This window comes from Chionomys nivalis, chromosome 23 (genome assembly GCF_950005125.1).
Source record: "Chionomys nivalis chromosome 23, mChiNiv1.1, whole genome shotgun sequence".
In the NCBI taxonomy this organism is placed as follows: domain Eukaryota; kingdom Metazoa; phylum Chordata; class Mammalia; order Rodentia; family Cricetidae; genus Chionomys; species Chionomys nivalis.
Genome location: NC_080108.1, coordinates 1,056,032 through 1,081,479, shown reverse-complemented (window position 1 = coordinate 1,081,479; position 25,448 = coordinate 1,056,032). Strand labels below are relative to the sequence as shown.

Here is a 25,448-nt window from a genome sequence, read left to right as displayed (position 1 = left end):
TAGGGCAAGTATCCCAGGAAGGCTTTGGGGAGGGGTTTGGGCACTTGGATTTGGGGAATAAAGCAGGATCTCTAGAACCAATGAATTCAAGAGTCTGGGGAGGGAGTGGAAGTGCCGATAGAGAAAGGGTACCAGGGGCCTGGGTGGGGAGCCCCTAGTTGTCTGCTGAAGGCTGGCGTGGGGAGTGGTGCAGGCAATGTGGGGTACACTGTATGCAGAGAGCTGAGCAGCTATATTTTAAACAATTCATTTTTATTATTACCATGTGCGGACTATTCTAAACATGAATGATTACTCTTTCTCTTGTGTGTGTGTGTGGGGGGGTGGTAAGAAGGATATTCTTAACCACCCTTTCCTGATATGCCATAAACCCTTGTCCTTGCCAGTAACCACCCCTTAATAGAGTCAAGGAAGGAAAGGAACCTTGGAAAAGACTAGAAAAATGACAAAGCCGTTGGGTCTCCATAAGCATTGAGCAGATAGTTAAGACAAGGCTCCAAGGATGGATCCGGAAGTATAGGAAGAATTAGGGCTGGATGGAGTATGGATGGGGGGGCCTGCTGTGGTCCCCACTGGGCAGTTCAAATCTAGGGGCATTACTGCTGCTATCTCCCAGGCACCGTGCCCTCTGCCACATGCAGGTTATAATCAATTGGCAAACACATTGAACAACTGACTCCCTGGGCTGCCCTTCCTCCCACCCTGCACCCCCTCTGGATGCAGAAGTCTGACTTCCTCTTGATTCTCTGCTAAGAGCTACCCTGCCCAGGCCCTACGAGGCCGAGTCTCATCAGGCAATCTGTGTTCTGCCCTCTCCCTGGCCGATGCTTGACCCTCAGTGACCGCCTCTCTCTCCTTTGCAGGAGCCGGGTCCAACCCGCCAGTGATGCACAGAATCAAAGTCCTGTAGCCAAAGAACCCCACAAGGATCAAGGTCCTGTGGTCCCAGGGCTTTCGAAAGGCCAAGGTCCTGTGGTCCAAGAGCCGCTGAAGGACCAAGGCCCCATGGTGCCAGAACTGTCAAAGGATCACGGTCCCATGGCCCCAGGGTCCATAAAGGATCAAGGCCCTCCACCCCTGGGCCCTCCAAAGGATCAAGGTGCTGTACTCCTAGGGCCCATGAAGGATCTGGGTCCGGTGGCCCCAGCACCAGTCAAGGATCAAGACCACGTGGCATCCGAGCCTTTAAAGAACAAAGATTCTGTCATCTTAGCGCCAGCCAAAGCCCAAAGCCCGTTGCTGCCGGAGCCACTGAAGAATCAGAGTCCCGTGGTTCCAGCCAGAGCGAAGGATCAAAGCTCCCCAACACCCGCACTTCTCAAGGACACCAGTCCTGTGGCCCCCGAACCTGGGAAAGAGGGAACTCCCGTGGTCCCTGAGCGTAGGAAGGACCAGAATGCCACAATCACGGCGCCTTTGAAGAATGAAACCCCTGTGGTCTCTGAGTCTGTGAAGAAGCAAGGCTTAGCTGACCCAGAGCCAGTCAAAGGTATAGGTACAGATACCGTGGTCCCCGGGCAGAGGAAGGCCTATGATTCCGTGTTCATAGCACCTGTAAAGATCCAAGGTCCAGTGGCCCCTGAGTCGGTGAAGAGCCAAGACCCCATTATCCCAACACTAGCCAAGGATCAAGGTCCTGTGGTCCCAGAACCTTCAAAGAATCAAAGCCCTGTGGTCCTTGGGCCTGTAAAGAATCAAGACCCTCTTTTCCCAGTACCTCTGAAGGGTCAGGATCCCCTGGTGCCAGCCCCAACAAAGGACCAAGGTCCTGCGGCCCCTGACCCTCTGAAGATTCAAGGTCCCAGAGGCCCTCAGCTGTCCACAGTGTCACCTTCACCCCCAGTCATGATCCCAACCGTTCCCCATGCAGAATATTTTGAGGGATCCCCTTGATTCCCCTGAAATGCCATGAAGGAGCAGGCCATGGAAGAGCTCCCCTCCTGGGGAGGCAAAGACATATATTTATTCTGCATGAAACCATGCTGTATAGTCTTGCTGGAATCTAATAAAACCGGTCCCTCTGGCTCAACAGTGTCTTACTCTGGCTCTGTGTGCTGGAGCGTGTAGCGTGTATGCTTGTGTGTGTGCATGCCATGCACACCGGAGAGCGGGTCAGTCAGTCTGTGAAGTCAGAAACACACACCTGTCAGCATGACCCAGGGGTGCATGGGTGCTGGGTGGTTTTCCCTGGACAGATGGACACGGGCAGATATCCATTTGCCCCTAATGGATCCCACACATCTAGTTTAGCGACCAGTGAGTTTACTGGGCTCACTAACAGAATTGTGGGTAAGGGGTTACCTGCAGGAGAAGCTTGTCTGGCTCAAAGGGAGTTGCGTCACTCATCAGCTCAAGACTCATTAAGACTGTGTCCCTGGAGACCTCTGCATGACTTGCTGGATAATCTCCAGCTCCTGAGATCCTTACTCATGTAGCTTTGAGGTGGGGCCTTGGGAATCTTGTATGTTTCAGGAGTCTCCTGACTTTTAAATTCCATTCACCTTCTGCACATTGCAGCCTCCCTCTAGGAGGAGATGTTCCGATCCCCAGGAAATAGCCGCACATCAGTAAACAATGCCGGCTGACTAAGGGCGGGGTCCATCACATAAGTGCCAAGGTACTGCAAGGACCTGAGCCTTGAAAGCTCACCAGAGGCCAATCCCAGCAGGCTGAGCTCTGGATGAATCAGAGCTGAAGCCCACAGATGAAATAGAAGCAGGCCTTCAACTGAGCTGGGGAAGTTAGGGGTGACTCTTGTTGGTCACGGGGTCAGTGGTAAAGCTCACTGATCGTCTCAGGAGTCTCTAATGAGACTCAACACTGCTGTTGCTCACTCTGTATCCTTGGCAACTGCATATGAGATTTATAAACATTGCATTAGCTGGGGACAGTGGTACCGGACCATGGTCCCAACCGCTCAAGAGGTTGAAGAAGGAGAATAATTTGAACCCGGTGGGTAAAGTTCAGCCAGGTTACATAGTGGGGTCTTGTTGTGTAAACTGGGCTGGCCTTGAACTCAGGATCCTTCTGCCCCTGCCTTCCAAGTACTTGAATTACAGACATGTGTGAGCTACTGTGTCCATAAAATAGGTGTTTTGGGTTTTGTTTGTTTTGTTTTGTATTTTTTTGTTTATTGTTTTTGAAACGGGGTTTCTCTATGTAGCCCTGGTTGCCCTAGAACTCACTCTGTGGCCCAGGCTGACCTCATACTCAGAGATCCACCTGCCTCTTCCTCTCAAGTGCTGAGACTTAAAGGTGTGCATCACCACCGCACAGTTTTTACTTTTAAATAAATTTAAATAATCCAAGTTCCCCGCCCAGTCACACATGCAGCAGTCTCTCCCCAAAGCGTGTGCTCTGTGGAGAAGTGGGGTCTCTGCTGTAAGGAATCTCAATCCATTTTCATTGTTACTGTACAGGTCTAGGGGCTTATTTTTGTTTGTTTGCCTGTTTTGAGACAGGGTCCCCATAGCTTTGGGGAATCTTTCTGCCTCAGCCTCCTAAGTGCTGGGACTCCTGTGTCTTTTGCCATGCCTAGCAAAACAACTCTGGTCTTGTAATAATAAGATGTAAGGTGGGTTGAGGCTCAAGCTAACTCCTAGCTTCAAGAGTACAATGCGGAAAGGCACAGCCTCATATCTGGTGGGGATGAACCCTCAAGTGAGGTTCCCTCTTTCCAGGTGACTAGGTTTATATCATGGTGGCAATAAAAGCCAACCATTGTATATAGCAAGTACCGTACCGACTATGGTGGCTGAGCAGTCAGTCTTCCCTGCTTTGATGCATCTGCAAGACCTGCCACTTACTAGGACCGGGGTATAACTGATGTGGTGGGCAGAATGCTGTCCTGATCCCTACCAATAAGTCATAACAGAAAGCCAGAGATTTAAGACAAGATGAGAAAGGTGCACTGTCAGCCCCATCAAGAGGAAGAAAATTTCACCAGGATCTCCTTATAGAGAAAGAGAGGGAAATGGTCCGCTAGCTTCACACCAAGTGACAACATACGTTCTCACAAACACACCCTGTCTAGAACAGCCTGACTAAAGCCACCGTCAGAACAGGCTCACAGCAGAACCCAGAACCATGTCACCCATGTGGAAAATCACAGGAGCGAAGCCAATGTGACAGAAACCACTCCAAGGGCTGGTGGGTTGGCTCTCACCAGGTTAAAGGCTTGCAAAACCCGAGGACCTGAGCTGATCTCTGGAACCCACATAAGGGGAGGGAGCCAAAAGTTGTCCTCTGACCTCTGCACACGTGCACAAACACATACCACACACTCATCATACACGCATGCGCACACACACACACACACACGCGCGCACACACACAAACATCATACACGCACACGCACACATACAAAACAACCCCCTGCATTGTTCAAGTCTGTCTGTGATTTACCCCAAATCAGTTTTCCTTCTGACTTATGCTGGGGAGAAGACTTGGAGTGGGTTATTATTATTATCATCTTTCAGATAATCCTTTCCCCTCTAACACCTATCACATGGGCATGCCTGGAGGCTCCTGTGGGAATCAAACAGGAACTAGACGCAGCTGAGAACAGCTACCTACACAAGACTGGAGTGATCAGCATTTCATCATGATGGGGGGCGGGAGAGAGGAGGTGTAGACAGCTCATGGTTGCTGGGGAAGAGGGAGGGAGTCCTATTCCTCGGTGGTGTTGCTAGGCAACACAGAACCACTGGACCACCTCTCTTATATTAGGCAGTGTGCCGAGCACTGTGCTAGACATACAGCACAGTATCCCAATGCTTCAGAAATGAGAAAATGTAACAGAGAAGCTGGCGTAGGCATGGGACTGGCTGTGTTGCATGGCCTCTCAAGAGCAGCTGACACTCACTGCAAAGGCTTCGTTGGAATGTAGTGAGCCCTGAATGCACAAGATGGTCACTAACCCCAAGTGTCCATTTCCAGATGAAGACCCTTGAGAGTGGACATCTAATGGATTGAGTTCAAAGGACAGGTCGGGTCTGAGATTCTAAAGTTTTGTTTAAACTCGACGGGGTGGTGCTGAGAAAGGGGTATCCCTCTACAGCTCCCTCTCCACCTGGTTGACTTGTCTGGCCAAGGTAAGGGACCATCGGTGGCCCAAACCCCTCCAGGGGGACTTGGCGGTAGAGGGAACACAGAGAGAGGCGTGAGCTGCACAAGGTCATAGCCAGCAGAGGTGGAGCTCAGTGCCAGTTTCCTCTGCCTCCTCCTCTGCACTCCTATCTCCATCCTGAGGCATCCTAAGGACCACAGGAGGCAGACATGAGGACGGGGGCTGTGGGTTCCTCCTTGGTCACAAACCCAGTATGTGAGGTATCTCTGGAAGGAGGATTTTCACTAGCCTCCCCTGTACAGCTTAGACCAAGCAGTAAGCCTATTAATTGCTCATGTGCCCTCTGTGGCCCCTAGGTTGAGACCAGAGGGCTGACAAGCAAGACCCCTCCAAGTGTAGGACCGGGGTGCCCGGGTTCACTTCTCCAGGGTTTCAGAAGAGAACATAGCCCCCAGTCAGCACACAGTAGTGACCATAGGCCACTGTTCAGTCATCGGCCAGCGTTCCAGAGCTAGGTATGGCCTGCTTAAAGCACAGACTTTGTCTCTTGGAAAAAAAAAATGAAATGGGAATCTTCTTTCATCTACGTCCACGCTCCCGTAACATTTTATTGGAAAAGTTTTATTCAAAAAAAAAATTGTACAAATTAGGTTTTCATTTTGAAAGCAACACAGGCTCATGTACTCCCCTACCCTCCCCATCTTTGAAAAACTAAAAAGGGAGAAAAACACAAGTTCACCCCTGCAATGCCCAGTGTAGCGGCCCTAGAGCCGGGTTTGCCAGGAGGTCCCTCCTAGGCTCTGCCTCCCAACTCCCATCGCTGGGCAAGGATCATTTTAAGGGTGGCCAGTCTTGGGGCTGCAGCACCTAGTTCTGTGGTTAAAGGGAGTGGGAGATGAGCGAGAGAGAACTGGGGAGGGCTGAGGGGAGGGTGAGAAAGAGGGCTGCCCTGCCCCCAACTCGATTGTCTCACAGATAAGAAAGGGACTCGGCCATAAATACGAACACTGATTGACTGAGGCAGATTGGATCTAGAACTTGGAGGGCAGGGAAGGATGGCTGAGACACCCTTGAATTTGGCATCAGAGTATCTGGGCCCCATATTCTAGTGGAGTGGATTCTAGCCTGAAATGTCTATTCAGACGGACGGGAATTCTGATCTGCATTGCCAACCCCACCCCCACCCCATGGAATATTCAAGGTTGGCGCCCCCCTCCCCCCACAATAGCACCCATGTGTCTCAGGAACCGTTGACCACTTCCTGCCATGCCACGACCACTCCGGGACTCTACAACTCATCTCTCATCTTGTCTCCCTTGGGCCGGACCAGGCGCCCGATGAACAACAAGGAGCCGCTCTGATTATCTCGCACCAGGAAGATGAAGGGGTGGTCGGCATAGAACAGCTTGGGGCTGCGCAGCTCCTCACGCCCATAGATGTCTTGGTCAAAGGGGTTGCCTTCTGTGTCCCACTCGAAGGCAGTGGCGTGGAACACGCTGGCCAGGTACAGGTCCTTCTTGCCGGACATGCGAGACAAGTCTGCCTTGTTCTTGTCGATGGCCTCCGTCAGGCCCAGTCCAGCCAGATGTTTCTATGGGAGCGGTTGCTAAGTGAGGTCACGTACTCTAGGCTCTTACACCTGCATCCTCCATCCACACCACCCCGGAGGCTTCTCCAAAAGGAGACAGTCAACCCCTAGCCACATTGCTCCAGGCATGGTGGTAGAGGCTTCGAACCACGGTTCCCTTCGCTACCCTGTATACCACCAGGATCTGTACCCTCCTTTCCCCTCACTAGCTTTGTTGACTTGACACAGTCTAGGGTTATCTGCAATGAAAGCCATCGAAGAGGAATTGTCTAAGACTGAAATGGCCTATACGCACATCTGTGTGGAATTCTCTTAAGAGGGTTCAGCCCGTTATGGGCTGCAGCTGCATAGGGACAATTCCCAGCAGCTGTTCAAACTGTTTTCAGTACGAACTGTCGGAGTCGGGTGCTATCCCAGACACACTCCAGAGAGGGAGAGATTGTTTATGTTGGGGTCTAATCGAGAGAAAACAATTTAGGGTCTGGGATATCACCAGACCCCGACACAGTGGTGCCCAGACGTGGGGCTCATCCGCGAACCCTGACAACTACCCACACCATCCTCCCAAAGGCAGAGCCTACTTCTCAGTATTAGTGAAGCCCAGCACTACCTAGATGCCCCGGGAATACAGGATGGACCTGCCGAGCAACTAGGTGAAGCCCGCCCTAGCCCCTACCCCCGGCCCTCACCTGCAGGTCATGGGTCACTTCCACCACTCCCTTGGGCAGCGAGATGGCGACAGCCTTCTTCTGCATCTTCCCCATCCAGGCCTTCAGCTGCTCTTTGGTCAGCAGCTTCTCCAAGCGCTCGAGAGGCTCCACGTGGTGGGGCATGAGGATGATAAGGCTGGAGAGCTTGTGGGCCAGGGGCATCTCCAAGATCTGTAGCTTCTCCTTCTCGTCATCATAGTAGTTGTAGAGGCCTGTGTGAAAAGCAGAGGAAGGGAGGTAAGGGGCACAGCAGGTTCTGGGCACTCTGATACCCCACCCCTTGACTCTCGGTCTGACAATGCCTACCTGTCCGGTGCATCATGGTAACACCCACTGTATAGGAGCGAGTCACCATGAAGCCACGGTTGTCCACCATCTTGTGATGAAATTTCTCATCCCAGTGTGCTATGGTGGAGAAACAGGAAAAGATGTCAGTGAGCTGTGTTCCTCAGACACGATCAGTTCACAGCCGTCCCAACTATGCACCCTAGACTCTATCCATGCCACACGCTTTGTTTTCTCACGTATGGCAAGTCCTCAGTCCACGGAGCACGTGTTCCCTGCTGAGCATGCAGGTCTCTCTGATCAACTGCAAGAAGCTCGTGTCCCCACGTTTGGATGGTATCTGTCAATGTCTGGGAAACTTGCTGAGGGAGGCTTTCCTCCCTACTGGATAACTGAGGCTGGATCTGTACCTTGGCCAGGAATGAGCAAAGGTCACCCTTAATTCTTCTCCACAAGTTCAAGGCTAGACACATACACATTCAAATAGTAAATTAGTTTTAAAAACTTTCTTCTCTTTAAGTTTTGCATGGTCAGAAAGATAGCCAAAAGCATACGACAGTGGTCTAAGTCCCAACCAGACCTACATCCCAGTCCAGACAGACTAATGACAATTAATTCCTCACCTAGCATGGCCTATTTGTAAACCAGGGGTCACCTTCACCTGCCAGCAAGCTCTTAGGTCAGTCAGTCCCCCACATCTGGATACTTACACAAAACCACAAACCCCAGATCTAACCTTCAGTCAATTCAGATGCACCTGGTACCTGTCTTTTTCCACCTAGCTGGGCCTCTGTCTCCTTAACTGTGAGATGGGGCTAACCCTGCACCCGTGGTTCCTTAATTCATTTGGTTGAAGCAGAACTGATTACTGACTCAAAAAGGTTCCAACTAACACAAACAAGAACCCTAAGGTGGCGAAGTATAGTCCTATCCTAGAGACTCCTGCTGGGCTCCCAGACTGGATCTAGTTCCTCCCACGTGAAAAGGGTTTAGCAATAAGCCTTGCCTCTGACAGTTGTAGTTATCATGTTCAGACCAGAAGCCATGAAGGATTTAGTATTAGGAAAAGCAAGCTCGCGAGACTGGGAAAGGGTCCCGCCTCTCCTTCACCCCAATCCCGAGACTCACGCTTAAAGAACATGGCGTTAACGAGCAGCGCCCCATCTGTGCGCTCTACGTCCTTGGTGACCTCGGGCAGCTTGCCGTCGGTGGTCTGCGAGGCCCACTCGTTGATGGACTGCAGGGCACTGCGCTTGTCCCGGAAGTTGATCTTGGAGTGCTCACAGTTGTAGTGCTGCTTGCTGCTGTGCACAAAGTCGTCGGCGAAGTTCACGGAGCTGGGCCCGTACAGGCGGCTGCCCAGCTTCCAGGTCACGTTGCGCGCGGTGGAGTTACTGAGGGAGCGTAGCAGCTCACCCAGCCCCGAGTGCACCTCCTCATCCCGCAGCTTCTCCGCGCTCAGCACCGCCTTGGCCTGTGACGCCGTAGTGGCTTTACCACCCAGGGACACCAGACCCAGAGATGAGGCCACCACCAAGGGGGACAGGAGGATGTTCTCCACCGCCTGGTCTTTGGCCATGGCCTGATACAGGCTGAAGGCCAGACCTGTGCTGCGCTCCGCCAGGGTGGTCGCCTTGGAACTCAGCTTCTCGGCAGTACCGGGGGCTGCCGCCTCAACAGGCTTCTTCACCTCGGCTGCCAGTGCCACAGCCAAGAGGCAGAGGGTGGCCAGGAGAGAGCGCATGGCTGGGAGGTGAGCCGTGTGCACCACAGAGGACCTGAGAGGGGTACAGAGAGAGAACCACCCTGAACTTCACACCTTCTCCCTAGCCTACCCACCAAGTCACCAAGGGGACAGGGGCAAGAGAACTCAGCTCTGTAGCCCAGACCTGACTCGGGCCACACACTTTGACCTCCTTACCTAGAACAAAGTTCCTGACACATTACCAGGCCACCCGCTGCTATCTTCCACAGGATATTCAATACTTATACTTATTTAGAAGTTAATTATGAATCTAGAGCTGCCCCGGAGTAGGCTGTAGCCACCAGAGCTGGAAACCTAGTATACATATCTGGTCCCATACAACATCCCAAGGATTAGCATTTGGCATAGTTGTTCCTAAGTGTCAGGGCCACTTGGCCAGAATGGCTTCTCTCAGGGCCTCTGTCAGTTGGGAGAAGGCAGCAGCTGGGCTGGGAATCTGTAGGAAGGCCAAATGTCTGAGCAGGGGATACCACGTGAGATACTGCTGAAGGCCCGGCTCTCTCTGTGCCTTGCATTCTGCCCTGGGACATTAATAAGTCACTGCCCGGTTCACTCATTAAATTGGGGAACCCAGAGGCCTCACTTGCAGCCGCTAAAGTGACCTTGAGTGTGTATATGAACGTGTTACCACCCAGCCTCAAACTCTTTCCCGAATCCCGAGCAGGGTCTCCAGGTACCCCCAAACCTCTCTCTTAGCAGGGGCGTGGCCTGTGCATCTGCCCACACAGCCCCTGAGTCAAATGCTCTTGGGACCAGGTCTTTAGACTCGACAGGGGTTTCCTAAGATCACAGCAAGGGCAAGATCCTGAGGAAGGGGATGAGTCACTGCTCAGCAGAGCTCCGACCCTTTCCCTCCTTTCTTCAGAAAGCCACAGCCAGATCTTCCATCCTGCCTTCCCATGGGACAGCCACGGCCACATCACCATCTGTCCTAGAACCTCAAAGATGCCTTCATATCCCCTCCCCAAACTCCAGCAGTAGCATGAGTCCCAAGAGAAGCCCCATAGATGAAGAAGGTTTCTATTCCCACATCCTCCTCAGCCCATCGCTCCCTCTCTACCTCATGCAGCAGTTCAGGCGAGTAGATCACGAGGCAAAAAAAGATCAGAAAGAATCCCAGTGGAGGATGGGGGACCCTGCTCTGTAAGACCCTTGAGAGCCTAGCCGGACTGAAAAAGTATAGGATTTCTGAGATGACATGACTGCTGGCCAGTCCAGTACCCCACCTCCTCAGCTGCTTCCCTTCTGGGGACCTCGAAGGTACAACATAAAGAACAGTGGGGGAAGAGGAAATGGAGGACCATAGAGGACCACAGCCTCATATGCCTGGGGGAGGATGTGAGGCCTCACTCTTAAGAGAGGTGGGGTCCTCATGTCCAGACTATGCTCCTCCCTCATGGGACCTCGAAGACAGGGTGACCGCGTAATCCATTGTACACTCAAAGATAATTGTGAGGGTAAAATGAAGCATTATGGATTCTATCCTAGCCACAGGCACGTGGCCAACCTACTCAAAGAACCACTAATCCAGCAGAGACCACCAAGCCTGCCTAAGGAACGGGAAGAGAAGCCTAGCCCTGCCACGTGGCAGCCACCATCTTGACAGCCCCCGCGCCCAGCCAACCAGGACCTGGGAGGGGCTTCTCCAGAAAGCTCCAAATGACTAGTTTGGGATTCCTCAGGCAGCCGTGTGGCTCCTGGTGTTGACGTGGCAGGCAGAAGTTGCCTTATCTCTACAGGCCAGCAGAGCAGAAGAAACCTAGAAGCCTGGCTTGGGAATTAGGGGTGCTGAGGAACTGCTTGAAGAATCCAGGGGTCTCCTGGGTTTTATAGTTTCACACCTGCACTTCCAAAGTCTGAGGGAAGAGACAGGGCTGGGGAGAAGGGCCACCATGCTAAACCCAGTCTTAAGAATGAAAGTGGGCAAGTCTCTGCAAGCAAGCCAGCTCCCACAGCCCAGCCCTTCTGCCGCAGCTAAATGCCAGCCCTCCGGCCAAGGTTAGACAATTTATAGTCGCGAAAAAAAAAAAACAGAAACAAAACAAAACCAAGATATCAGAAAGCCAAAGGCTACACCCACCACTGGCCCTGGGAGCCTGGGATGGGGGAGAAGGGGAGCAGATGCCAGGAGGCAGGAAACAAACACCGGGGGGTTTCTCAGATACTTGAAGGGTCTAAAGTACCTTGAAACTGCCTCAGAGGGAGATCACTGCCTGCCTTTTTCATTCTGAAAGAAAACAGAAGAGTAAAGAAATGGGACCCCGCAGAGAACGTGGGGAGCAGAGGCCCGTCAGGCCCAGCCCCCAAAGGCTACGAGGAGTATGGAGGAGGATACTGCTGAGGTGGATTCTGCACAGGGAGAAAGCAGGGCCCGAATGGGGCCTCTACAGCTCAAGTAGTTCAGGATTTCTAGTGAGGGGCTCTGCCCTCGGCAAAGCTTTCCCGCCAACCACCGTGGCACTGTAGTTACTCAGCAACCCACTACCAAAAAAAAAAAAATCTCTGCAGGGAATCCCGGGACAGAGACAAAGGACCAGACGGGAATGGGGGATGGGTACAGGAACTCTGAGCAGAAGGGTGTGGCCTCGGCTCGACTTCCAGGCAGTCAAAGCCCCCAGTTTTTCCACGGTCCTCCATCCGGGCCCTGGGGCCCAGAGGGCCCAGCAGGAAACTTGGGTAGTGGAGAGCTAGGTCTTTAGACCAAACCGGGAAGGCTTTCTTCCTCTCGTCTGAGGCTGGGTACCTTGGGCCTCAGAGGAACTTGATGGCTGGACAGACGACCAGAGTGACTCAAATCACCCGGGGGCCTGGTGGACCCTGATGACTCCCCTTTCGGGTGGGGTAAAAATGGTCAAGTCCTGACATCAGTCACCTTCTGGGATGCGACTTGAAAAGTGACGGCTCCCAAAGCATGGGGTCCCTAACAGCTAGGGACTCCCACTCACGATCAAGAGAAACCGAGGCTATGGCATCTCTCGTGCTAGGGGCAGAGACCCCCTACACAGTCTGTGTGTGTACGTGTGGCGGGGAGGGAGTGGGAATGCTGGGATCGACTACTGCGGGTCCCTGGGCCTTCACCCCAGAGTAAGAAAGCTGGTCCTTCCCCACGGACGACGGGAGAATCAGGTCTTTCCCCTTTCCCTGTTGTGCAGAAGGTCATCTCTGCTCAGTCCCTGCCACCACCTTTACCCTCCCCTGAGCTGCTGGGACTCCTCCACACTTCCTCCGCTCCGTCCGCGTCCCAGACTACAGCTCCAGGGACCGCGATGTTGAACCTGGCCCCAAGCAAGACTGCTCTACGTCCGATCTTACACTGCCCTCCAGTGCCAGGACCCCAGCCCCTCCGGGAGCGATCTGATCCGATTCCCCTCGGTCAAAACGCCCGGCCGCCCCCGCCCCTCACCTGGGCCGGGCTGCTCCGGGACCGACGGGACACCGGCTCTCAGACAGGCTCTACTCAACTCACTGCCCCGGGGCCGGGATCTATATATGGCTGTCCCCACCCCCTCTTGCCTGTCCTAAGAAACTTCTGGAAAGTTGGAAACGCTTCCGGAGAGCTCCGTGGCTCCCAGAAGGAGAAAAAAATGCCAAAGACCTCCCCCAAACCGCCCCGGCTCCCGCCCCTGTGCCTGCGGGCCGCTCTCCCAGCCCCTGGGTCCTACTGCCCCCTCGTCCGGCTGGGTTGGGGGCGTTGCTCCTTAGAGCCTGGACATCCCTGGACTCCAGCTCCAAAGTTCTGCTCCCAGGGACTGGAGTCCGCTTCTCAGGTTGTCCACACAAGCGTACTCTGGTCACACATCCCTTCTCTGATCTGCCCCAGCAGATCGATTGCTCACTGTTGCCAGGTTTTAATCGGGCACCCTTTAGTCGGGGGCCCCTCTCCTTTGCTTTAGGAGAGAGAGTGAGAGACAGGGGTCAGTACCCTTCTCCAGTCCTGGGTTCAACCTTAAAACCTCCGTGGGGTGGAGAAGCCCTGAGAGTTGCAGCTGGGCCCACATCCTGGAAGCCACGTGTTGAAGTGATTTCAGAGACAAGCGCTAAGCGGTCCCCCCTGGAAATGAAGAGGTCCCCGAAATGAAGAGGGGTGTGTGTGTTAAGTTCTATGTTGTATGACCTTCTTTTCCTGGGCTAGGAACATGATGTTCTCATAACTACCCCTGTCTTCATCTCGAATTGGCCATCCCTACCCACCAGTGCTTCCCTTCCCTCTTAGGGCTCAGGGACTCACAGTTATCTCTCCCATCCGCCCCACCCCACCCTCCGACGCTGATAGCCTTCTGAGCTCTGAGTTAACCCATAGTGTTCTTTTCTTCTTTTATTCATTTTACCTGCCAAGCACAGTTCTCCTTCCCTTTCCTCCGCTCGCTCCCCAGCCCCCACTCCCATCCCCATAGCATTTTTTACTATTCTAGGTATTGTGAACAAAACCTCACACCGGGCAAAGCCCCCGCCCTCAGGGACGTCCTTTCTGAGGGGTGTGTGCAGTTAGAGAATCCCGTAGGTGAGGCGGGATGTTTTAGGATTCCCCCAGTCTTCTGATAGTGGCATAATAGACAATTGACGGTGTGCAGGGGTAGAAGGAGGAGGAGATAGAGAGGCCTTTTTCTTTTTCTTTTCAATGCTTTGGGAATCAAACCCAGGGCCTCAAGAAAAGTAGGAAAGGGTTCTGCCACTGAACCACAGGAAGCCCTGAATTAAGTCTCTCTCTCATTCATTCAAACAACCCACTCTTCTCCCAGAATTCTGACTAGAGCCAGCACCCCAAAAGATGATTTCTCTGGAGTCTTGGCATCAAACAATTACAGGGAACAGTGGGGGAGGGTTTGGGCACCCCACCCAGCTGCCCCACAGAGGTCTGGCTATCGCAGCCCAGCCTTTTGCTCTAAGGACTGAGGCAAATATTAGATCCCAATAGGTTTAGGCCTGATTCAAAGAATCAGAGAGTTAATCCCAGCACTCGGGAGGCAGAGGCAGGCGGATCTCTGTGAGTTCGAGACCAGCCTGGTCTACAGAGCTAGTTCCAGGACAGGCTCCAAAGCCACAGAGAAACCCTGTCTCGAAAAACCAAAAAAAAAAAAAAAAGAATCAGAGAGTAAGTGAATTCTCAAGTGACCACCACAGATGATAGATAATCTTACATCAAAGCCCCACAAAGTCTTCGAACCTAGTGGAGGAATCTTAGCCTGCTAGAATCTCAGTTAAAGGACCTTAGAAGGAAAATATCAAAAAGTCAAGGTGCCAGGCCTGGTGTCATACACCTGAAGTCCCAGGACTCTGGAGGCAGAGGGCAGGAGGGTGGTGAACTCCACTGAAAGTTTAGGACTTACTTCTGTCAACCTAGTATTCTCCCAAAAGTACCCCAAAGGCAACCACCTGCCTCCCTCCCTCTAAGCTCAGGGTATTGTCTCCAGGCAGCCCACCACTGTTTTGTAGAACATATCTGATCTTGAGTAAACTTTCCAGGCACAGGGTGGTGTCCCTCTCTTCACTGGTGGCTGTCCCGATTCTCCTTTGCTTCCTCCTGCATCCGTGGCACACTGCTTATGAGGATAAATCTTTGCAATGTAAGGATGCCACCTTAGTCCTAGGCCAGACCCCTCTCTATTATCATCCTCATATTGGCTCTTTGGGGTCTTTTGGAAGTCACTTGATAGGCTGTGAACCGAGGCAGTCATAGAAAGCTCACTAAAGCTGGTGGGGTGTAGTGGAAACTTGCTGGGTTCCCAGCAGGTCCAACGTAAAAATTCCCACACAGCCCGCCCGCCCCTTTTCTCTGCCCTTCCATCTCTCAGCACCCAGGCCTCACCAACGTTGGAATAGAAGCTAGGAGGGCTATGGCTTTCCCAATCGAGAGAGGGTAAATTGAGACTTGCTGTGTTAGACAAATCCAGAACCCTAGTGGGAGCAGGGGAGAAGTAGAGATGAAGGCCCCCCATTTGTAAGCAGTGAAGCTGAAACCCTAGAGTAGGGTGTGGGGGGCTAGGACACTCCTGCAGCTTCACGGACCCCTTGTGTAGTTCCGCTGGTCAGAAGCCTCCTCTATGCCTGTCAGCTGCAGTGCCTGCCTGAGCATCCATGTTATCAGCCAGAGATTGTAAGTGAATGTCACTGGGGACTTTGGAAGGGTGGGAGAGGCCTCACCCTTCTCCCCCAGTGCCCCTAGGGTCTGGCATTGAAAAAGGTACTGGGTGAAAACCGTAACCATACCCTCGAGGGACACGTGGGAAGCGGCCAACTCAATCTCCTTAGGAAAGAAAGACCATGGCTCCTTTAAATTTCCAACATCAGCAAAAAATGTCAAGAGTCTTTGCCACATTATTCTTAGCTCCGAGCCCAGCCCAGATGCAGGAGGCCCTTCCCCCACACTCCAGGCAGCCTGCCCTGAAAAAAAAAAAAAAAAAAAAAAAGCCTCTTTTTGAACCGGGTGGGAGGAGACTCTTGCGTCTGGATTCCTCCTTGGCCTGAAGCTCTGCCCCTGCCACCCTGCCCTGACCTGCGTGTAGGGACCCAGCTTGATGTTCTCAAGATCCAGGAGCAAGGCAGCTGGAAACCAAACACCTTCCAGTCCAAATATGCCCACACTTGCCCGAGAGGAAAACTGTCCCAGAGAGGGTCACACCGCACATCTGAACTGGAGATTGTGCCCTGAGCCCTTTTCCTCTATACCACCCAACACCTTTTGTCTGACCTCCCTTAAGCTGGGAGCAGTATGGCCAGGGGTTGTAGAAATAGCTTCCTTTGGCCCCTGTGACTAGATGTAGTCTTCACGTCCATGACCCGTGGACTCCCAGGACAGAAGCTAGCCTGTCATTTGAGTGTCCACACTGCCCACAGCTTCTGTCCTATCTGATCCTTCCAGAAAGTGGAAATGTTCCCATCTTAAGGCAGCATGGGAGAAGCGGTGGGGTAGTGGCCAGCACCATCAAAGCTCAGGACGGGGAAGGAACAGAGCAGAAGGATTGATCAGTAGCTGTGCTTTTGTCCCAGAACCTGGGACAGTCCCTTCGGGCTATTTTAACTTAGAAGAGGAAGTGCAATTCCCTTCTTTCACCTGAAGAAAGGTTTGACAACCAGTCCTAGCTGCCCTCTCCATGGAACTGAGGGCCCAAAGTCTGTCACTTTGTGACAGTTGTCCAGAGGCCAAGTGAGCTCTCAGCCCAGGCATGAGTCAGGAATTCTGCAATGTCTGCCTCCCACAAGAATGCCCTTTCCTCTAAGGGGGCTGTGCTGCTGGCTGCCACCAGGGAGAGAGAAGTGCAGGACCTAGGAGGACTCAGAAACTCCCTGCGCCTCCTCCAAGAGCAGGCCCCATTCCCAGCCATCTACAGCTACTCTGGATCTCTAGTGTCCTCATCCACACCACTGGCCCAATACCCAGGGACCCAAGCCCACTGAGTGCCACAGAGACGTGTGTTTCCACGTGGCTGTACAATACACACATGGCAGACCCTTCACGAGATCAGTGTGCATACACGTGTTTAATTGTCTGGAAACCCAAATGTACTACATGAGATATACATGTGTGTGCTTGATGTTGGCGGGCACACAGACTGGCACCCTGCCGCTTTCCAGCTTTCCTCTGTCCCCTTCTGGCCTGCGGTCAGGCCTGCGGGACTCCTAAGATTGGACATAGTGATTAATTCTCTTCCTTTCTCACCTTTCTCGCAGGTGGCGAGCTTGCCGGGAATTAGAGTGAGGACTAGGTTGACCACAGAATTGTCCTCCTTATCATAGCATAGCTGAGACCCAGAAATGAGCTGTGACCTGTCCCCACCCCACTCTCCAGCTCTACTGTTACCAATTGCAAGGGCCCTGGAAGTTCATCCTGGCTCTGCCACTGTTTGACGAGGTGCCCAGGACCTTGTGGTGCATGCCTGAGGGCCTCCCAGAACTCAGTAGGCAGAGACAGGCAGATCTCTGCAAGTTCAAGTCCAGCCTGGTCTGCAGAGCAAGTTTCAGGGCAGCTAAAGTCACACAGAGAAACCCTGTCTTGAAAAACAAAAACAAAGAAACAAATAAAAACAGCAACTTTAGTGAATCCTTCCTTGTAATAGCACAGATGGGGTGGGAACATCCTGAAAGGGATTGAATGTAAGAGTAGACCGAGAAAATACAGTACCGGGCTCTCCCTTGGTCCTGCATGGGGGCCATCCCTGGAAGGTCACTGGGAAGATTGACCTGTCCACTGCAACCATCGCTGCAGAGAACTGAATGGGAGGGCGGAGTGGAAGGCTTTTCTCTCCCTGGTTGTGAATTTGGGGACTTATGTGAACGCTCCACCAATCCACACACGTTGAACATGGACAATGACTTGTGTTCCTTGAGAAAAGGCTCCTGTTAGAGGAACCAATCTCGTGGAAGTGGTTTTTAGATATATGCAAGTGTGTCTGGAACTTATTTATTCATTTTTAATGTTCACCTAAGGCTTTTTTGTAGTGGATAAAAACTGGAAACAAGCCGGGCGGTGGTGGCGCACGCCTTTAATCCCAGCACTCAGGAGGCAGAGGCAAGCAGATCTCTGTGAGTTCGAGGCCAGACTGGTCTAGAAGAGCTAGTTCCAGGACAGGAACCAAAAAGCTACAGAGAAACCCTGTCTCGAAAATCAAAAAAAAAAAAAAAAAAAAAAACTGGAAACAGATGGGCACAGTGTGCTCATTTTGGAACCCAGAAGTCAGGAGAAAGAGGCAGGCAGATATCTGTGAGTTCAAGGTCAGACCCACCTACAGAGTCTGTTTCAGGACAACTAGAGAGACCCTGTCTCAAATGAACAAACAGATGGAGACAAAGTCAATGAGGAGTAGAGCATTAGCAATGTCAGAACCAGAGAGAGCTCTTCCAACCCCAGGCTGAGAAAGATAGCTTGCTGGATTGGTTTTTAAAAAAAATCCATTTATTAAGCAGTCTGCTTGTGAGCATTCCATGTTCCGAGGTAGATATCTGGAAGATGTGTTCATGCATCACAAAAAACCCAGCTTCAGCGATTGTGTGATTTCCAGTGGATTTTGAAAGCGTTTCTGCTAGTTAAAAGTCTGAGTACATTTACTTTTATTTAATTTGTTTGTTTGTTTTGAGACAGGGTCTCCCTATGTAGCCCAGGCTGGTCTGGAACTCATTACATAGACCAGGCTGGCCTTAAACTTAGATATCTGCCTGCCCCTGTCTCCTAAGTGCTGGGATTAAAGCTGTGTGCCACCCCACCCAGCCTTGTGAATTTGTTTTCCCTTTAATGAATGCACATTGTAAGTAATTAATGAAATATACATGCATACATATGTATATACATGGATGTATATAGTTTTCACAAAGAAAATCTCAAAAGAAATATTCTTAAGTGGGTTAGCACTGTCTCTGGAGTGCTATCTCCTTTTTCCTTTCTCTGCTCTGGCTTTTTTTTTTCTTTTCAATAGCATGTACTTTATGATCAAAACACCAATAAAGCAAATAAATTAAAAATAAAACACCAATAGGAGACCAAGCTTTAGCTTAAAGAGGTGCGGGAGGGTGTGTGTGGCAGGGGTAGTACTGGGGAAGCTTCTGGCCTTTGGAGACCCCTAGAATGGAACCACTTCACTGTAGCCTGGTGGCATCTGCAGGTCCCTCCAGCCAGAGCTGACTCTTCCTATTAACCCAGGCTACAACATGGAGTGGACAGGGATGTGTGTCAGGGAGCTCTTACAAGATGTCACAGAAAAGACGCAGTGACCCAGAGCGAGAGCCTGGAGCTTTGACCCTGGCAAGAATGCAGAGCTAGGGAATGTGTGGCGGTAGATTGGGCCTGGAGGCCACAAAGGAGGAAGGGGAAGCGTTCCTAGTAAGTGGCCTGGGTGAGGAGGTGCGGCAAGTGGTCCTTCCCCTGAGATGGAGATTGTACAGGGAGCTGTATGGGAAGCAGGGACCTTCCATAGTCCCCAGGAGGGGGAACTATGGTGCCAGAAGGCCTCAGGTGGAGGAGTCTGAGCGGGAGGTCAGGCAGGATGATGTGTCACAGCTGCTTCCCCTGTTCCTCCTCCCTGGACCAGGCTGCCTGGGTGAGCCTTGAATGGGTGGGGTGGGCCTGCGCTGGGGTCCGTACACTCGGCTGGGTCTCATTGGCTGTCGGGACTGGAGCTTCACAGAGACAGGCCAAGCTGATGCAACGTGGGCCTATCATTGCAAGCCCTGTGGAGGGAGGGGGATGCAGCTGTGCTGGCTGCAGCCCAGCGGTTCCAGCAAGGAGGTGGGGAATGGCTCTCGAGGCAGTCTGGGGCCTGGGACTACAGCCCAGCCAGGCCCAAAGGCCGTCGGTTGTCAGCCTGCTCTGACTCAGGAGGGAAACATGCCTTTCATGGAAGCGCCCAGATCCCTGGCTTGTGCATGCGCGTGCGCGTTTTCCACCGGGAGGAGAGTCACAGCTGATGCTGTGCTACAGCTGTTCCTCATAGCTCAGCGCTCGGGGCCAGATGGAGAGGAAGGGGAAGGGAGGAGCCTAAGGAGCAGGGCCAGGGTCTCTGTTCACCTCTTCTGTGCGGGACTTTGGGCAAGTCCTTGATCCCTCTGAGATGGAGGTTCCTCATCTCCTTAGCTGGAAGACTTGTGAATCAGAACGCAGAAGGGCAGGGGTGGAGAGGGAAGCAGATGCCCCAGAGGAAACCAAAGGGCACAGTGGACCGGTATGCGCCTCGACACAAGGACAAGAGGAAGGAAGGGACCTCTTCATTCTCCTCCCCTTTATGTAAATTGCTCCTCTCCTGTCCGCTCCCCCCGCCCCCCGTATGTTTTCTTTTAAGAAAGGGTTTCAAGTAGTCCACGCTGGCCTCAAACTCCCTATATAGCTGAGGATGACCTTTGAACTCTTAATCCCCCTACCTCAGCCTTCCATGTGCTGGGATTAAAAGGTGCCTCCGTGCCAGTTTTAAAGGATTGTCATTTGACACCCATCTTCCTGTGTCCCAGACCTTGTGTCTTCCCTGCTGGTGGCCTCAAAGGAGGTGTTTTCTCTAGCAGCCTGGAAATGACATCCGCAACTTTGAAATCAGGGCTTGGATTGGGTCCCTGGGCTACACCGGAGGACACCAGGAGGCTCATGTTGGCACTGTGCCACCAAGGCCTCTTGGTGGCTTTGTCTATAAGCTGATTGTTTTGTTAGTTAGGAAGAAACAAAGGCAAGTGGAAGATGGGGGGTGGGGGACCTCGAAATACACCAGCCACTGTGACTTGAATAGCCAAATGACATCTTCCTTTTCCTACAGCTGTTTGTCACCAACTAAGCGGCCTGCAACAACACAGTTTTACTCTTAGGGTTCTAGAGGTCAGAATACCAAATACAACACTCCGGGGGTGAGTCTGTCTTCGTTTGCTGCTTCTCTGGAGGCTGTGATGAAAGAACCCAGGAAAGGCAATGAAAGAAAGGAAGGGTTTCTCCTGTCTTGCGGCTGTGATTTGAGGGGTACAGTCCGCCATGATGGGGCTGTCATCACAGCAGGTGTGTGTTTGGCCCCTGGTTCCATTGTGTTCACAGTCGGGAAGGGGGGTGGAAGGAGGAAGGAGGTGGTTTATGCTGGTGTCCAGCTTGCTTGCTCCTTCCAGGCTCCCAGCCCGTGGGATTATTCTGCCCACGACTGGGAGACACACTCACACACACACAGAGATGTATGTCCTGAGTGATTCTAAATCCAGTCAAATGAACAAGGAAAATCAGTCATCACACTGTCCTCAGCCCCAAGATCCCTATAGTACCTGGACTCAGTCTCTGCTTCAGCCTTCAAACCCAGCATCGCAGCAGCACGGGGTCCCTTCCCTAGGACTTCTCGGTCCATCCTCTCATCTGACTTTGATGTCCCTTGTAAAGACCCTCCTGATTGTGTGGGTCTCTCTTCCCCCAAATCATAGCTTAGTTACACACGTAACCCTCTTGACTATGCAATGGAATATGTTTCTGAGTTCCATGGATTAGGACACAGGCATTTTCTTCAGGAAGCCATTGCTCTTTTTTTTTTTATTCTTTTTTTGTTGATATTTGGGAATCTCACATCATACGCCCCAATCACACTAACCTTTCGTTTTATGACCTCTCCCCAATAAAAGAAACATGTCCGTTTTGTGTTGTCTTTATATTCACTAGAGTTTAGTCCAGTTCCTGGTGGCCACCTCCCCCATGCCACCCAAGGGAGGATGAGTCTTTCTCCACCTGCATCTATGCCAGAAACCATCAGCTAAGGAGAGCCATGCAATGGCCGGAGTTGGGCAGGGCCAGCTCTCCTGCTTCAGGGACATTAACATGGCTAGACAGCAAATCCTCACAGGTGGTGGTAGTAACTCTGGCTGCAGACATCAACACAGCCCTTAGCCATGTCAGGACCATGAACCCACTCACGGCCCTCAGCCGCTACAGAGACTACAAGCCTTGACACGGCCTCAGGTTCACACATACCACTCACATCAGCGTGGTTCCTTGAGGCAGCAAAGTCTGAGGACGTCACCAAGGTATCAGGGAGCAGCATAGACTACCTGTGTCCACATGGACCTCAGGCTTCACTGGGTCTGAGACAGCAGCACGGGCCACCAACACTAACATGACCTCTGGCGGTATCACTGACCATGGTGGTCCTGCAAGGAGGTCCAATCCAGAAAGTGAGACTTTCCTCAACACAGGTCTCCGTTGTTACCCAGAGCCAGGGAGATCCTGTGGCCAGGCAGCAGGTTGAGGGACCGAGTCCATGTCTGCTTAAGCCCCATAATCATCCCCCCAACCCTGCTGGGCAAACACAATGTAAACTTCAGCCCTTCCTTGCTATCAGGTCTCCAGTTCTGCCTCTCTCCCTAGTGCACACACAGTTCTGCTTTTCTGTCTTTCCCACGGCTCCATCACACATTTCTTCCTGTAGTGGCTCCCACCCTCCTGGGCCTGGGCATTCTTCTTCTTCTTCTTCTTCTTCTTCTTCTTCTTCTTCTTCTTCTTCTTCTTCTTCTTCTTCTTCTTCTTCTTCTTCTTCTTCTTCTTCTTCTCCTTCTTCTTCTTCCTCTTCTTCTCCTCCTCCTCCTCATCCTCTTTCTCCTCCTCCTTCTTCCCTCTTCTTTCTCCTCCTCCTCCTTCTCTTCTTTCTCCTTTCCTTCCTCCTCCTCCTCTTCTTCCTCCTCTTCTTCCTCTTCCTCCTCCTCCCCCCTCTTCTTTCTCCTCCTCTTCCTCCTCCTTCTCTTCTTTCTCCTTTCCTTCCTCCTCCTCCTCTTCTTCCTCCTCTTCTTCCTCTTCCTCCTCCTCCCCCCTCTTCTCCTCTTCCTTCTGTTTTTTTGAGACAGGGTTTCTCTGTGCAACAGTGCTGACTGTCCTGGAACTCACCTGATAGACCAGGCTGGCCTTGAAGATCCTCCCACCTCAGGCTCCCAAGTGTAGGGATTAAAGATGTGCACCACCACCACCACCACCCAGAAGCCATTATTCTTATCACCAATGAAGCCAACCCCAGGCAGCTCTTGGTGGGGGAAACCGTCATCCCCTGAAGAGAGACACAAACACAGAGAAGCCAAGGCCAGAGCACTTGAGGCACGGCCTAGGGGCGGTAAGAAGGCTAGTTTTCTAGAAATCAAAGCTGGAGTCAGCTTTATCTTATCAGTCCCTTCTCGAGGCTGGTCATAGCCCTGCACACCATCATGCTGTGCTCTGGGAAGCCAGAGCATCAGGCCACCGAGGAGCTTCAGAGACATCTCAAGCCCCCTGCTCCCAACTGTCACACTTGAGTGGAGTTTACAGGAAGAGCCCCTAGATCATTGAAGGAGTCTGTGGGCGGGCACACCTCTGCCCAGACTGACTGAAGCATGCACAGCCCCTGGTACCTGGGTATAATCTTGGAATGTCTTCCTCAGTGAAGGTCAGGACTGTGTGGCTGAGGGAGGATGGGCCAAGAAATCTGCTCTGGAGCAGCGGTGGGAACCTTCAATAACTGTTTTGTTGGCTCCAGGCTGTGGCTGGAGAGGCTCCTGGGTCTATTGAATGAGTCGTCTGTGCTCTCTGAGTTGGAGTGCCCAGGTCAGGGACTCTCTTGGGAGATGCCTTTACTTCCCAACCCACCCCCAACTCACTGCAGGTCCTGGCTTGCTCTCAGGGACCGTGGCTGTAACAAGTCAGCCCTCTGTGTTACTGGCTACTGAACTGTGGTCCTCCTTGTTGGAAGGTAAGCTCTGTAGATAAGCCAGGAACTGCCTGCCTGCATCAGTACCAGCACCACCCAGCATCAGGCACTAATCCAGAGCTGTGCTCAGAGGTGTTTCGTGTATATCTGTGGTGGATCATGAATGCATGGATACATGGATGCAGAGGGTGACGGCGCTGTCATCCCTGCTTTACCTGGTCACCTCATTCTTGACTTTGCCTCTAATACTAACTTACTAGCTTCCAGTCTCCTCCACACTGTTGTCAGGGGGTTGTTCCAACACACCACCTAGTGAGAAGCTTTCTGGAATTCCAGGCAACTCTCAAGAGGTCGCCATTCCCTGCTTGGCACCAAAGCTTCTGCTATCCCTGCCAGCTTCATCAGCCCCCTCCCAGAATTCTCTCCTCCACCTCAAGCACTCTGGTATTCCCAGGATGCCCTGCGTCCTTGCTCCTCATGTGCCCATCCCCTGCCCTGGGCTTTTCTTACCTCAGCACCATCTGTGAGCCCCATTAGCATACCTGCCTGCCATCCCATAATCTGAGACCCTAATGGCAGAGACTGAGTCTGATCCATGCCTTTGCCATCCCCAGGACGCCAGGCGAGGTCACACACACCGCAAAATAAATGCTAAGCAGATGTGAAAGACCTGCCCCAAGACAGTGAGTGGGTGGGACAAGACCTGATCAGTGGACACTTCTGCCCTCTGGTGTCCATTTTGAGCCACTGCACTTTCCGGCAGCTTTCAGGATCAGTAACATGAGTTAAAAACAAATCTTTTAGAAGGGATATTTACTGGATCCCACCTTAGACCTATAAATCAGAAAGTTTAGGAGCTGTGGCCTACTGATCTCCGTGTTAACTAGCCCTCCAGGTGGTGAGGATAGAAGTTTAAACTATTCTCCTGGTGTCTTGGGTAGGAACCATACCTGAGAGGCTGAGAACGTAAGAGAAGGCAGGAGGTGCCTGGGAGCAAGGCTCAAGAAAAACAGGATGCTTAATTAAGGCTGAATTTCAAATAAACAATGCAACACTTTTGTTGCAAAATTTGCTTTAGATGCCCAAACTTTAAACAAAAATCCATTGTTTCTCTGAAATTCATTTTTAGCTAGGTGTGTTTTCTTTTTGAAGCCTTATGCATAATATAGGCATAATTCTACAATGTCACCATCTTGAATCCTTTCCATTTTAGAAATTTATTATTTAGCTGGGTGGTGGTGGTGCATGCCTTTAATCTCACAACTCATGAGGCAGAGGCAGAGGCAGAGGCAGAGGCAGATGGGTCTCTATGAGTTCCAGGCCAGTTTGATCTACAAAGCAAGTTCCAGGAGTGCCAGGGCTGCACACACACACACACACACACACACACACGCTAAATTAAATGATATATGTACACACACATACACACAAACCCCCTGTCTCGAAAAACCAAACATATATATAAAATTTGGTATGCGTGTGTGTGTGTGTGCATGTGCTCACGGCAGGTATGAGTGTGCCACGGTGTGTGTGTAAAGGTCAGGGGACAGCTCTAGGAGTTTGCTTTTTCCTTCCACCATGGATTTTGAGTTTGGGACTCAGGTTATCAAGTTTACACAGCAAGCATGTTTGCCAGCTAAACCACCTCGCCAGCCACCATTTTGAATTCTTAATAGTTTTCATTTGTAGATATTCATTGGTTTTATTTTGCTGTTGTTGTTTTAGACAGAATCTCACTGTGTAGTCCTGGTTGTCCTGGATCTGGCTATGTAAACCAGGCTGGCTTCAGGCTGACCTCAAACTCACAGAGATCTATCTGCCTTTGCCTCCTAAGTGCTGGGATTAAAGACACGCACCCCCACATCTGACCTTCATATTTTTAAGCCAACTATGGTGGCACACTCGTATAATCTCCACATTTGAGGTT

At 51.8% G+C, this 25,448-nt stretch overlaps 2 protein-coding genes across 4 annotated transcripts in view; one reads left to right on the top strand and one right to left on the bottom strand.

Annotated features, from left to right (window-relative positions):
- Positions 1-2,010, top strand: part of Map6 (microtubule associated protein 6) — a 62,453-nt gene extending 60,443 nt beyond the window's left edge. The window contains exon 4 of one of the 2 annotated variants that reach the window (XM_057755925.1): positions 864-2,010. In XM_057755925.1, the coding sequence (XP_057611908.1) occupies positions 864-1,893 (1,030 nt within the window). In that variant the 3' untranslated portion in view covers positions 1,894-2,010. The remainder of the gene's footprint in view (positions 1-863) is intronic. The other variant, XM_057755926.1, reaches the window with a different exon arrangement.
- A 3,638-nt stretch (positions 2,011-5,648) lies between these two features.
- Serpinh1 (serpin family H member 1) lies at positions 5,649-12,969 on the bottom strand. 2 transcript variants are annotated; one of them, XM_057756582.1, is made up of 6 exons: positions 12,820-12,969; positions 11,600-11,643; positions 8,780-9,429; positions 7,673-7,771; positions 7,346-7,578; positions 5,649-6,659 (listed from the first exon to the last, which is right to left on the bottom strand). In XM_057756582.1, the coding sequence occupies exons 3-6, from the start codon at positions 9,393-9,395 to the stop codon at positions 6,357-6,359; spliced, it is 1,251 nt and encodes a 416-aa protein (XP_057612565.1). In that variant the 5' UTR covers positions 9,396-9,429; positions 11,600-11,643; positions 12,820-12,969; the 3' UTR covers positions 5,649-6,356. The 2 variants fall into 2 exon arrangements, with proteins under 2 accessions (XP_057612565.1, XP_057612564.1); XM_057756581.1 differs by lacking the exon at positions 11,600-11,643 and having other exon boundaries at positions 12,820-12,968.
- Positions 12,970-25,448: the final 12,479 nt, after the last annotated feature.